The following is a 13,000-nucleotide window of genomic DNA, read 5'->3' as shown; positions in this document are numbered from 1 at the left end:
CTGGTCTAAGGGATGAAGAGGACGGGAGGGGTGTGGAGGAGGAGGGGGGGCTCTGAGGAGGGAGGGAGGGAGGAGGAGGACGGGGGGGGGGACAGGAGGGAGAAGGAGGACTGGAGGGTTGCGATACAACGGAGCAGCCGTTTATTACCATTTGGATTAGATACACGAGGCGGTACCGCACGGAGCTACACAGGAACTAGGCGCATGCGCAGAGCCTGCTGGTCGCCAGGAGACTGTTGCCGGGCAGCGGAGGTCGCGTCAGATCCATTTCCGGTTGCAGAAACGTTCAGGTGAGACCCGGGAGAACGACAGCACCGAGACCCCAAACACACAACACCGGGGGAAGTCCTGAGACCCCCACACACAACACCGGGGAGGAGACATGAGACCCCACACACAACACGGGAGAGACCTGAGACCCCCACACACACAACACGGGGAGAGACCTGAGACCCCACACACACAACACCGGGGGAGACCTGAGACCCCCACACACACAACACGGGGGAGACCTGAGACCCCCACACACACAACACGGGGGAGACCTGAGACCCCCACACACACAACACGGGGGAGACCTGAGACCCCCACACACACAACACCGGGGGGAGACCTGAGACCCCCACACACACAACACCGGGGGAGACCTGAGACCCCCACACACACAACACGGGGGAGACCTGAGACCCCCACACACACAACACGGGGGAGACCTGAGACCCCCACACACACAACACGGGGAGAGACCTGAGACCCCACACACACAACACCGGGGGGAGACCTGAGACCCCCACACACAACACCGGGGGGAGACCTGAGACCCCCACACACATAACACGGGGGAGACCTGAGACCCCCACACACACAACACCGGGGGGAGACCTGAGACCCCCACACACACAACACGGGGGAGACCTGAGACCCCCCCACACACAACACCGGGGGGAGACCTGAGACCCCCACACACACAACACCGGGGGAGACCTGAGACCCCCACACACGCAACACCGGGGGAGACCTGAGACCCCCACACACACAACACGGGGGAGACCTGAGACCCCCACACACACAACACGGGGAGAGACCTGAGACCCCACACACACAACACCGGGGGGAGACCTGAGACCCCCACACACATAACACCGGGGGGGAGACCTGAGACCCCACACACATAACACCGGGGGGAGACCTGAGACCCCACACACATAACACCGGGGGGAGACCTGAGACCCACACACACATAACACCGGGGGGAGACCTGAGACCCCCACACACACAACACGGGGGAGACCTGAGACCCCACACACACAACACCGGGGGGAGACCTGAGACCCCACACACACAACACCGGGGGGAGACCTGAGACCCCACACACACTTCACAACGCCATCGGGGATGACATGCTGGATACGTGTGTATATTCTATAAGGAACGCAGCGTGGGATACATTTGTAAAGTCTACAGGGGTGGCACACAGGATATATGTGTATAGTCTATAGGGGACTGTGCGCTGGATATGTGTGTATAGCCTATAGGGGACTGTGCGCTGGATATGTGTGTATAGCCTATAGGGGACTGTGCGCTGGATATGTGTGTATAGTCTATAGGGGACTGTGCGCTGGATATGTGTGTATAGCCTATAGGGGACTGTGCGCTGGATATGTGTGTATAGTCTATAGGGGACTGTGCGCTGGATATGTGTGTATAGTCTATAGGGGACTGTGCCCGGGATATGTGTGTATAGCCTATAGGGGACTGTGCGCTGGATATGTGTGTATAGCCTATAGGGGACTGTGCGCTGGATATGTGTGTATAGCCTATAGGGGACTGTGCGCTGGATATGTGTGTATAGCCTATAGGGGACTGTGCGCTGGATATGTGTGTATAGCCTATAGGGGACTGTGCGCTGGATATGTGTGTATAGCCTATAGGGGACTGTGCGCTGGATATGTGTGTATAGCCTATAGGGGACTGTGCGCTGGATATGTGTGTATAGCCTATAGGGGACTGTGCGCTGGATATGTGTGTATAGCCTATAGGGGACTGTGCGCTGGATATGTGTGCATAGCCTATAGGGGACTGTGCGCTGGATATGTGTGTATAGCCTATAGGGGACTGTGCGCTGGATATGTGTGTATAGCCTATAGGGGACTGTGCGCTGGATATGTGTGTATAGCCTATAGGGGACTGTGCGCTGGATATGTGTGTATAGCCTATAGGGGACTGTGCCCGGGATATGTGTGTATAGCCTATAGGGGACTGTGCGCTGGATATGTGTGTATAGCCTATAGGGGACTGTGCCCGGGATATGTGTGTATAGCCTATAGGGGACTGTGCGCTGGATATGTGTGTATAGCCTATAGGGGACTGTGCCCGGGATATGTGTGTATAATCCATAGGGGACGGCGCATGGGATAGATGAGTGTATAGTCTACAGGGGACAACGTGCAGGATACGTGTGTATAATCTATACGGGATGTTATACGTTACCTTGGTCCCTATATGAATCCTTTGTCGCTTTCTCTCTTCTCTCCTGCCGCTGGGGGTCAGCACTTATGGCGGAGGTGACAGTATACGAGGAGGAGCTTAGGTAATGTATAGGGGCTGGAGCCTCCTCTACTCGTTGTGGATGTCTCCCTGTGGCTCCTATAGATGTGACTGTCTCCTCCCAGAACACATGATGGGGGTTATCCTTCCTCCTCACCTGCGATCATCCTGTAATCTGCCTAATCTCATCCCCTGCAGATCCCGTTACGGCCACCGGGAGAAGATGACCGACCTTGTGGCCGTGTGGGAGGTCGCGCTCAGCGATGGCGTCCACAAGATCGAGTTTGAGCATGGGACAACCTCGGGGAAACGCGTGGTGTACGTGGACGGGAAGGTAAGTGCAGCTCTGGAGGTGACTGGAGAAGGATGTCTGGACACTGCAGCTTTGGAAGTGACCGGAGGAGGGTGTGAGGTCACTGCAGCTCTGGAGGTGACTGGAGAAGGATATCAGTTAGGATGATAATTGCAGTTCAGGCGCTCTCCTGATAGGGGTAGTAGTGGTGTACAGCAGAAAAGTGGCTGGATTGGTTTGGTAGTAGTAATGTAGAATAGATACATAATGGGGATAGGAGTACTTATGTAGAGCAGATATATGGCAGGATAGGGGTAGTTGTCATGTAAAGCAGACACATGGTAGGATAGGGGTAGTAGTAATGTAGATGAGAAACATTGCAGGATAGGGGTAGTAGTCATGTAGATGAGATACATGGCAGGATGAGGGTAGTAGTCATGTAGAGCAGAAACATGGCAGGATGAGGGTAGTAGTCATGTAGAGCAGAAACATGCCAGGATAGGGGTAGTAGTCATGTAGATGAGATACATGGCAGGATGAGGGTAGTAGTCATGTAGAGCAGAAACTTGACAGGATGGGGGTAGTAGTCATGTATAGTAGTTACATGGCAGGATGGGGGTAGTAGTCATGTATAGTAGTTACATGGCAGGATTGGGGTTGTAGTCCTGTATGGTAGTTACATGACAGGATGGGGGTAGTAGTCATGTATAGTAGTTACATGGCAGGATGGGGGTAGTAGTCATGTATAGTAGTTACATGGCAGGATGGGGGTTGTAGTCATGTATGGTAGTTACATGACAGGATGGGGGTTGTAGTGAGTCTACCTGTGGCTCTCTCACCATTATCTTCCATTTAACCCTTCAATCACTATGCAGGAAATTATTCGAAAGGACTGGATGTTCAAGTTGGTTGGAAAGGAGACGTTCCTGGTTGGCGCCTCTCAGGCGAAGGCCACCATAAACATTGACGCTGTCAGTGGTTTTGCGTACGAGTACACGCTGGAGGTCAACGGCAAGAGCCTGAAGAAATACATGGAGAACCGGTCCAAAACCACCAACACCTGGGTGCTGCACGTGGATGGAGAGGACTGCCGCGTGGTGCTGGGTAAGAGAGGACCCCGACCTACATACAGATTATACACCACCACTAGGGGGAGCTCAGTACATACACATTATACACCACCACTAGGGGGAGCTCACTACATACAGATTATACACCACCACTAGGGGGAGATCACTACATACAGATTATACACCACCACTAGGAGATCACTACATACAGATTATACACCACCACTAGGGGGAGATCACTACATACAGATTATACACCACCACTAGGGGGAGATCACTACATACAGATTATACACCACCACTAGGAGGAGCTCACTACATACAGATTATACACCACCACTAGGGGGAGCTCACTACATACAGATTATACACCACAACTAGGGGGCGCTCACTACATACAGATTATACACCACCACTAGGGGGAGATCACTACATACAGATTATACACCACCACTAGGGGGAGATCACTACATACAGATTATACACCACCACTAGGGGGAGCTCCTCACTACATACAGATTATACACCACCACTAGGGGGAGATCACTACATACAGATTATACACCACCACTAGGGGGAGATCACTACATACAGATTATACACTACCACCAGGGGGAGCTCACTACATACAGATTATACACCACCACTAGGGGGAGATCACTACATACAGATTATACACCACCACTAGGGGGAGATCACTACATACAGATTATACACCACCACTAGGGGGAGATCACTACATACAGATTATACACTACCAATGGGGGGAGCTCACTACATACAGATTATACACCACCACTAGGGGGAGCTCACTACATACAGATTATACACCACCACTAGGGGGAGCTCACTACATACAGATTATACACTACCACTGGGGGGAGCTCATTACATACAGATTATACACCACCACTAGGGGGAGATCACTACATACAGATTATACACAACTACGGGGAGGTCACTACATACATATTATACACCACCACTAGGGGGAGCTCACTACATACAGATTATACACCACCACTAGGGGGAGCTCACTACATACAGATTATACATCACCACTAGGGGGAGCTCACTACATACAGATTATACACCACCACTAGGGGGAGATCACTACATACAGATTATACACCACCACTAGGGGGGCTCACTACATACAGATTATATACCACCACTAGGGGGAGATCACTACATACAGATTATATACCACCACTAGGGGGAGATCACTACATACAGATTATACACCACCACTAGGAGGAGATCACTACATACAGATTATACACCACCACTAGGGGGGCTCACTACATACAGATTATATACCACCACTAGGGGGAGATCACTACATACATATTATACACCACCACTAGGGGGAGATCACTACATACAGATTATACACCACCACTAGGGGGAGCTCACTACATACAGATTATACACCACCACTAGGAGGAGATCACTACATACAGATTATACACCACCACTAGGGGGAGCTCACTACATACAGATTATACACCACCACTAGGGGGAGATCACTACATACAGATTATACACCACCACTAGGAGGAGATCACTACATACAGACTATACACCACCACTAGGGGGAGCTCACTACATACAGATTATACACCACCACTAGGGGAGATCACTACATACAGATTATACACCGCCACTAGGAGGAGCTCACTACATACAGATTATACACCACCACTACGAGGAGATCACTACATACAGATTATACACCACCACTAGGGGGAGCTCACTACATACAGATTATACACCACCACTAGGGGGAGATCACTACATACATAATATACACCACCACTAGGGGGAGCTCTCTACATACAGATTATACACCACCACTAGGGGGAGATCACTACATACAGATTATACACCACCACTAGGGGGAGCTCACTACATACAGATTATACACGACCACTAGGGGGAGATCACTACATACAGATTATACACCACCACTAGGGGGAGCTCACTACATACAGATTATACATCACCACTAGGGGGAGATCACTACATACAGATTATACACCACCACTAGGGGGAGCTCACTACATACAGATTATACATCACCACTAGGGGGAGATCACTACATACAGATTATACACCACCACTAGGGGGAGATCACTACATACAGATTATACACCACCACAAGGGGGAGATCACTACATACAGATTATACACCACCACTAGGGGGAGATCACTACATACAGATTATACACCACCACTAGGGGGAGCTCACTACATACAGATTATACACCACCACTAGGGGGAGCTCACTACATACAGATTATACAGCTGTTACTTGGTGTTTTGAGTTTTGAGTGGGGGAGAGTTCTCTCACTTTTGGGCATTGTGTAATTTGCTTCCTTATTGTGTTTTAGAGAAGGACACGATGGACGTTTGGTGCAATGGGAAGAAGCTGGAGACTGCGGTGAGTGGCGCTGCTGCTATTCTGGTTCAGATATACATTGTAGTTCCACCTGTGTCAGTGATGGGAGCTGCAGTGTAAAGTGTGGAGGACAGAGCTGACATTTACACTCCCGGAGATACCATACAATGGGCACGGAAAGTTTTCAGACCCCCTGTGTTTAATTGCAGCCAATTGGTAAGATCAATTAAGCAATGTGCCCTTATGTGTCCTCTGCCCCCCCCCCCCCGTTATGTGCCCTCTGCCCCCCCCAGTTATGCGCCCTCTGCCTCCCAGGTAATGCGCCCTGTGCCCCCCCCAAGTAATGTGCCCTGTGCCCCCCCCAAGTAATGCGCCCTCTGCCCCCCTTCACTAATGCGCCCTCTTCCTCCCTTTCAGTAATGCGCCCTCTGCAAATTTTGCAAATTTTATTAACAAGAAAAAATTATCACATGGTGGTAAGTATTCACCCACCCCGGTGATGAGTATTTCCTCCCTCCCCCACCGCGGTGATGAATATTCGCCCCCCATCTCCCACGGGGATGATTATTCAGCTCATATGTAATTCACATTCTGTGCATTTCCTTCTGATCTTCCTTGAGTTGCTTCTACTCCTTCATTAGAGTCCTTTGTGTTTTATTAAACTGATTGGACTTGATTAGGAGAGGCGCACACCTTTCTATACAAGACCTCACAGCTCACAGTGTATGTTACAGCACATGAGAATCATGAGGTCTAAGCATCTGCCCAAGGAGCTCAGAGACAGAATTGTGGCAAGACACAGATCTGGCCAAGGTTCCTGAAAGCACAGTGGCCTCCATAATCCCTACAAGGAAGAAGTTTGGGAAGACCACAACTCTTCCGCAGCCTATCCAGCCACTCTAAGCAATGATGTGAGAAGAAAAGACCCCACAATCCCTGTGGCTGAGCTCCAGAGATGCAGCAGGGATATGGGAGTCACCTATCACTGCAGCCTCCAGCAGTCGGGGCTTTATGGCAGAGTCTGGAAGCTTCTCCTCAGTGTAAGACATATGAAAGCCGCATACAGTGTGCAAAACACAAGAAGGATCCGGACTATGGGGAATAAGATTCTCTGCTCTGATAAGATGAAGATTGGACTATTTGGTGTAAATTCTAAGCGGTGGAGAAAACCCGGCGCCGCTCATCACCTGCCAAATACAATCCCAGCAGTGACACACGGAGGGGGGGGGGGGGCAGTGCCCAATACTGGGGGGGCAGCATCAGGCTATGGGGGGGGAGGGGGACAGTGCCCAATACTGGGGGGGGCAGCATCAGGCTATGGGGGGGGGGGGGGGGGACAGTGCCCAATACTGGGGGGGCAGCATTAGGCTATGGGGGGGAGGACAGTGCCCAATACTGGGGGGGGGGGCAGCATCAGGCTATGGGGAGGAGGACAGTGCCCAATACTGGGGGGGAAGCCTCAGGCTATGGGGGGAACAGTGCCCAATACTGGGGGGCAGCATCAGGCTATGAGGGGAACAGTGCTCAATACTGGGGGGGGCAGCATCAGGCTATGGGGAGGACAGTGACAATACTGGGGCGGCAGCATCAGGCTATGGGGGGGGGGGCAGTGCCCAATACTGTGGGGGGGGGGGGCAGCATCAGGCTATGGGGGGGACAGTGCCCAATACTGGGGGGGCAGCATCAGGCTATGGTAGGGGGAGGACAGTGCCCAATACTGGGGGGGCAGCATCAGGCTATGGGGAGGAGGAAAGTGCCCAATACTGGGGGGCAGTATCAGGCTATGGGGAGGACAGTGCCCAATACTGGGGGGGGGCAGCATCAGGCTATGGGGAGGACAGTGCCCAATACTGGGGAGGGGGGGGGAAGCATCAGGCTATGGGGAGGAAAGTGCCCAATACTGGGGGGCAGTATCAGGATATGGGGGGGACAGTGCCCAATACTGGGGGGCAGCATCAGGCTATGGGGAGGACAGTGCCCAATACTGGGGGGCAGCATCAGGCTATGGGGGAGGACAGTGCCCAATACTGGGGGGGGGGCAGTGCCCAATACTGGGGGGGCAGCATCAGGCTATGGGGGGGGGGGGACGACAGTGCCCAATACTGGGGGGGGCAGCATCAGGCTATGGGGGGGGACAGTGCCCAATACTGGGGGGGGGGGGCAGCATCAGGCTATGGGGGGACAGTGCCCAAACTGGGGTTGCAGCATCAGGCTATGGGGGGGGGGGGACAGTGCCCAATACTGGGGGGGGGGGGGGCAGCATCAGGCTATGGGGCGGGGACAGTGCCCAATACTGGGGGGCAGCATCAGGCTATGGGGAGGACAGTGCCCAATACTAGGGGGCAGCATCAGGCTATGGGGGGAGGACAGTGCCCAATACTGAGGGGGCAGCATCAGGCTATGGGGGGGAGGACAGTGCCCAATACTGGGGGGCAGCATCAGGCTATGGGGGGGACAGTGCCTAATACTGGGGGGCAGCATCAGGCAATGGGGGGGGGGCAGTGCCCAATACTGGGGGGCAGCATCAGGCAATGGGGGGGGGGCTACAGTGCCCAATACTGGGGGGGGCAGCATCAGGCTATGGGGGGGGGGGACAGTGCCCAATACTGTGGGGCAGCATCAGGCTATGGGGGGGGGACTGTGCCCAATACTGTGGGGCAGCATCAGCTTTTGGGGGGACAGTGCCCAATACTGGGGGGCAGCATCAGGCTATGGGGGGGACAGTGCCCAATACTGGGGGGTAGCATCAGGCTATGGGGGGACAGTGCCCAATACTGGGGGGCAGCATCAGGCTATGGGGGTAACAGTGCCCAATACTGGGGGGGCAGCATCAGGCTATGGGGGGGGGGGGCTACAGTGCCCAATACTGGGGGGGCAGCATCAGGCTATGGGGGGGGGGACAGTGCCTGGTGGACGGCGGAGGAACTACCTTAATAAATCCCGGCCGGACCCGAATCCAGCGCAGAGAACGCGCCGCTGGATCGCGAATGGACCAGGTAAGTAAATCTGCCCCAATGACCCTAAGCACAAGCTAAAATAACACAGCAGAGGCTTCAGAACTTCTCTGTGACCATTCCTGACCGGCCCAACCATAGTCCGGACCTAAACCCAATTCAGCATCTCTGGAGAGACCTGAAAATGGCCTCCACCAATGTTCACCATCCAACATGAGGGAACTGGAGAGGATCTGCAAAGAGGAGGCAGAGGATCCCCAAATCCAGGGCTGAGAGTACTCGACCGGGGGTCACCGGGCCGTGTATGTACCCCGTATGTGCGGTGTACCTGTGTTGCTGCTGTTGTCTCGCTGTTATCTGCCACTCTTGTTCTCTGCAGGGGGAGTTTGTAGAGGACGGCACGGAGACGCACTTCACGCTGGGCGACCACCATTGCTGCATCAAGGCGGTGAGCAGCGGGAAGCGGAGGGAGGGCATCATCCACACCCTGATCGTGGACGAGCGCGAGATCCCCGAGAGCGTGGAGTGACCCCCCCCGCAGGAGCGACTCCTACTCCAGAGGAATTTATTTTCTTGATATAAAATAAGTTTTAGATTTTTACTTTTTTTAAATTTTTAAAGTGAAAGATTATCAAGAAAATGGGAGACGGAACCCTCTGCCCTGTACTCCAGTCACAGCCAGAGCTGCAGGCACAACACTGTCACTGCCACTATGATTGGTGCTACAGCTCTGGGGGTGACTGGAGCAGAAGTCATGAAGTCCTTGCAGCTCTGGAGGTGACATTCCAGATGGGACTAATGTATAAAACTAGATATAAGATAATCCAGACTGCAGCTCTAGATGTGACCAGAGCTTTAGACATGATGTTACAGCAGAGTTGAGCTGCAGCTCTCAGTATAATTAGTGTGGCTGGAGGACATCAGGCCCCCAGCAGTACTTGCTCACCCCTGTCATATTACTCCACACACCACCCAGGCTGCGGTTCTGGTCACCACTACGAGGGGGAGGGGTCCAGAGCTGCGCACCTGATGCACCTCAGCCAATCAGGGCTCTCCTGTCATGTGATGTGCAGGCCTCTGATTGGTGGCTGTGTCTTGCGTTATGACGTTTTATGGTGTAAATATTATAAGATTTTACTTTTCATATTTTCTTCTGATCAAAAATAAAATCTCCTGGTGACTTCCGGTTGTCTACTGCCCAGGGGGTAATTATGTTATCTCATAAGGGCAAGTTAATACACACACACACACACACACGGCAGGGAGGGGGCATTATAATACATTCTATATGACAGAGACGATGGACAATCGAGATCATGAGCCCTTTTACACCAGCTGAATGGTATGTGGGGGAGAGTCTGCAGGCCCTTTGCATTGACCTTAGATGCGACCCTCCATCACTCGCCCCGTGGGACTTTACTCCATGACCTGCACACAGATAATTGCTTCCCTTGACTGCGCGTGTCTGGAATAGTGGAGGCTTTGTGCTTCGCCGTCCTACATAACTATTCGTTTTCTGTATACAAATGTTTGTATCTCACATCAACTGCATCCCGTTCTCAGTCCCGTCCCCTCCCCCCCACCCCACTATTAGGACCATGTAATTTAGAGAGGTCCTAAAATTCTCCAGGCAGATGGGGACAACCCCGGTGAGCGGTTGCTCCATGTTATTTGGTTATATAGGATCTTTCTTTGTTTGAATAACCCCCCTGATCCAATGTACAGGACGGGCGTCAGTGTCCTATAACATCCTCCATGCTGAGGCCCCTGTGGTAGATCACATGACACAAGTGAGAATTGGAAGAGGTTACATTGGGGCTCATTTACTACGGTCCATGCACCAGTTTTCTATTGGACTCTGCATTACACCTAAAAGAACAGGCAAAGTCTGACAGAATTGTGTCGCGTCCCTTGGTAAAGGTGCATCAAAAAAAAAGTGGTGCCCTCTGTCGAAGGCAGGACAGGGGGCACCAAATTCATGAAGAACGTGACCCAGAAATCCTGAATCTGGCGCCCCCTGCACTATACACAGGACATTGCACATAGTACACACTGCACATAGTACACAGGACACTGCACATAGTACACACAGGACACTGCACATAGTACACACTACACATAGTACACACTACACATAGTACACACAGGACACTGCACATAGTACACATTGCACATAGTACACAGGACACTGCACACAGGACACTGCACATAGTACACACAGGACACTGCACATAGTACACACAGGACACTGCACATAGTACACACAGGACACTGCACATAGTACACAGGACACTGCACATAGTACACACAGGACACTGCACATAGTACACACAGGACACTGCACATAGTACACACAGGACACTGCACATAGTACACCCCCTGCACATAGTACACACTGCACATAGTACACAGGACATTGCACATAGTACACACTACACATAGTACACAGGACACTGCACATAGTACACAGGGCACTGCACATAGTACACAGGACATTCCACATAGTACACTGCATTCCACATAGTACACTGCACACAGGACATAGTACACACTGCACATAGTACACAGGACGCTGCACATAGTACACAGGACATTGCACATAGTACACACTACACATAGTACATAGTACACTGCACATAGTACACAGGGCACATAGTACACAGGACACTGCACATAGTACACACTGCACATAGTACACACTGCACATAGTACACACTGCACATAGTACACACTGCACATAGTACACACAGGACACTGCACATAGTACACACTACACATAGTACACACAGGACACTGCACATAGTACACATTGCACATAGTACACATTGCACATAGTACACAGGACACTGCACATAGTACACACAGGACATTGCACACAGGACACTTCACATAGTACACACAGGACACTGGACATAGTACACACTGTACATAGTACACAGGACACTGCACATAGTACACACAGGACACTACACACAGGACACTGCACATAGTACACATAGGACACTGCACATAGTACACACTGCACATAGTACACACAGGACACTGCACATAGTACACAGGACACTGCACATAGTACACACTACACATAGTACACAGGACACTGCACATAGTACACAGAACACTGCACATAGTACACAGAACACTGCACATAGTACACAGGACGCTGCACATAGTACACACTACACATAGTACACAGGGCACTGCACATAGTACACAGGACATTCCACATAGTACACTGCACATAGTACACAGGACACTGCACATAGTACACAGAACACTGCACATAGTACACACTACACATAGTACACAGGACGCTGCACATAGTACACACTACACATAGTACACAGGACACTGCACATAGTACACAGGGCACAGCACATAGTACACAGGACATTCCACATAGTACACTGCACATAGTACACACTGCACATAGTACACACAGGACACTGCACATAGTACACACTACACATAGTACACACAGGACACTGCACATAGTACACAGGACACTGCACATAGTACACAGGACACTGCACATAGTACACACTGCACATAGTACACACAGGACACTGCACATAGTACACAGGACACTGCACATAGTACACACAGGACATTGCACACAGGACACTGCACATAGTACACACTGCACATAGTACACACAGGACACTGCACATAGTACACACTGCACATAGTACACAGGACATTGCACATAGTACACACTGCACATAGTACACAGGAC

General features: G+C 51.7%; 1 protein-coding gene across 2 annotated transcripts; it reads left to right on the top strand.

Moving 5' to 3' along the window:
- The first annotated feature begins 119 nt into the window (after positions 1-119).
- Positions 120-10,449, top strand: FAIM (Fas apoptotic inhibitory molecule). Of its 2 annotated transcripts, none has more exons than XM_072122161.1 (5): positions 120-290; positions 2,746-2,881; positions 3,715-3,943; positions 6,303-6,352; positions 9,644-10,449. In XM_072122161.1, the coding sequence occupies exons 1-5, from the start codon at positions 205-207 to the stop codon at positions 9,791-9,793; spliced, it is 651 nt and encodes a 216-aa protein (XP_071978262.1). In that variant the 5' UTR covers positions 120-204; the 3' UTR covers positions 9,794-10,449. The 2 variants fall into 2 exon arrangements, with proteins under 2 accessions (XP_071978262.1, XP_071978263.1); XM_072122162.1 differs by lacking the exon at positions 120-290 and adding an exon at positions 2,551-2,590.
- The last annotated feature ends 2,551 nt before the right edge of the window (positions 10,450-13,000 follow it).

Source organism: Engystomops pustulosus, chromosome 8 (assembly GCF_040894005.1).
Source record: "Engystomops pustulosus chromosome 8, aEngPut4.maternal, whole genome shotgun sequence".
In the NCBI taxonomy this organism is placed as follows: domain Eukaryota; kingdom Metazoa; phylum Chordata; class Amphibia; order Anura; family Leptodactylidae; genus Engystomops; species Engystomops pustulosus.
This window is presented reverse-complemented; position numbering and strand designations above follow the sequence as displayed.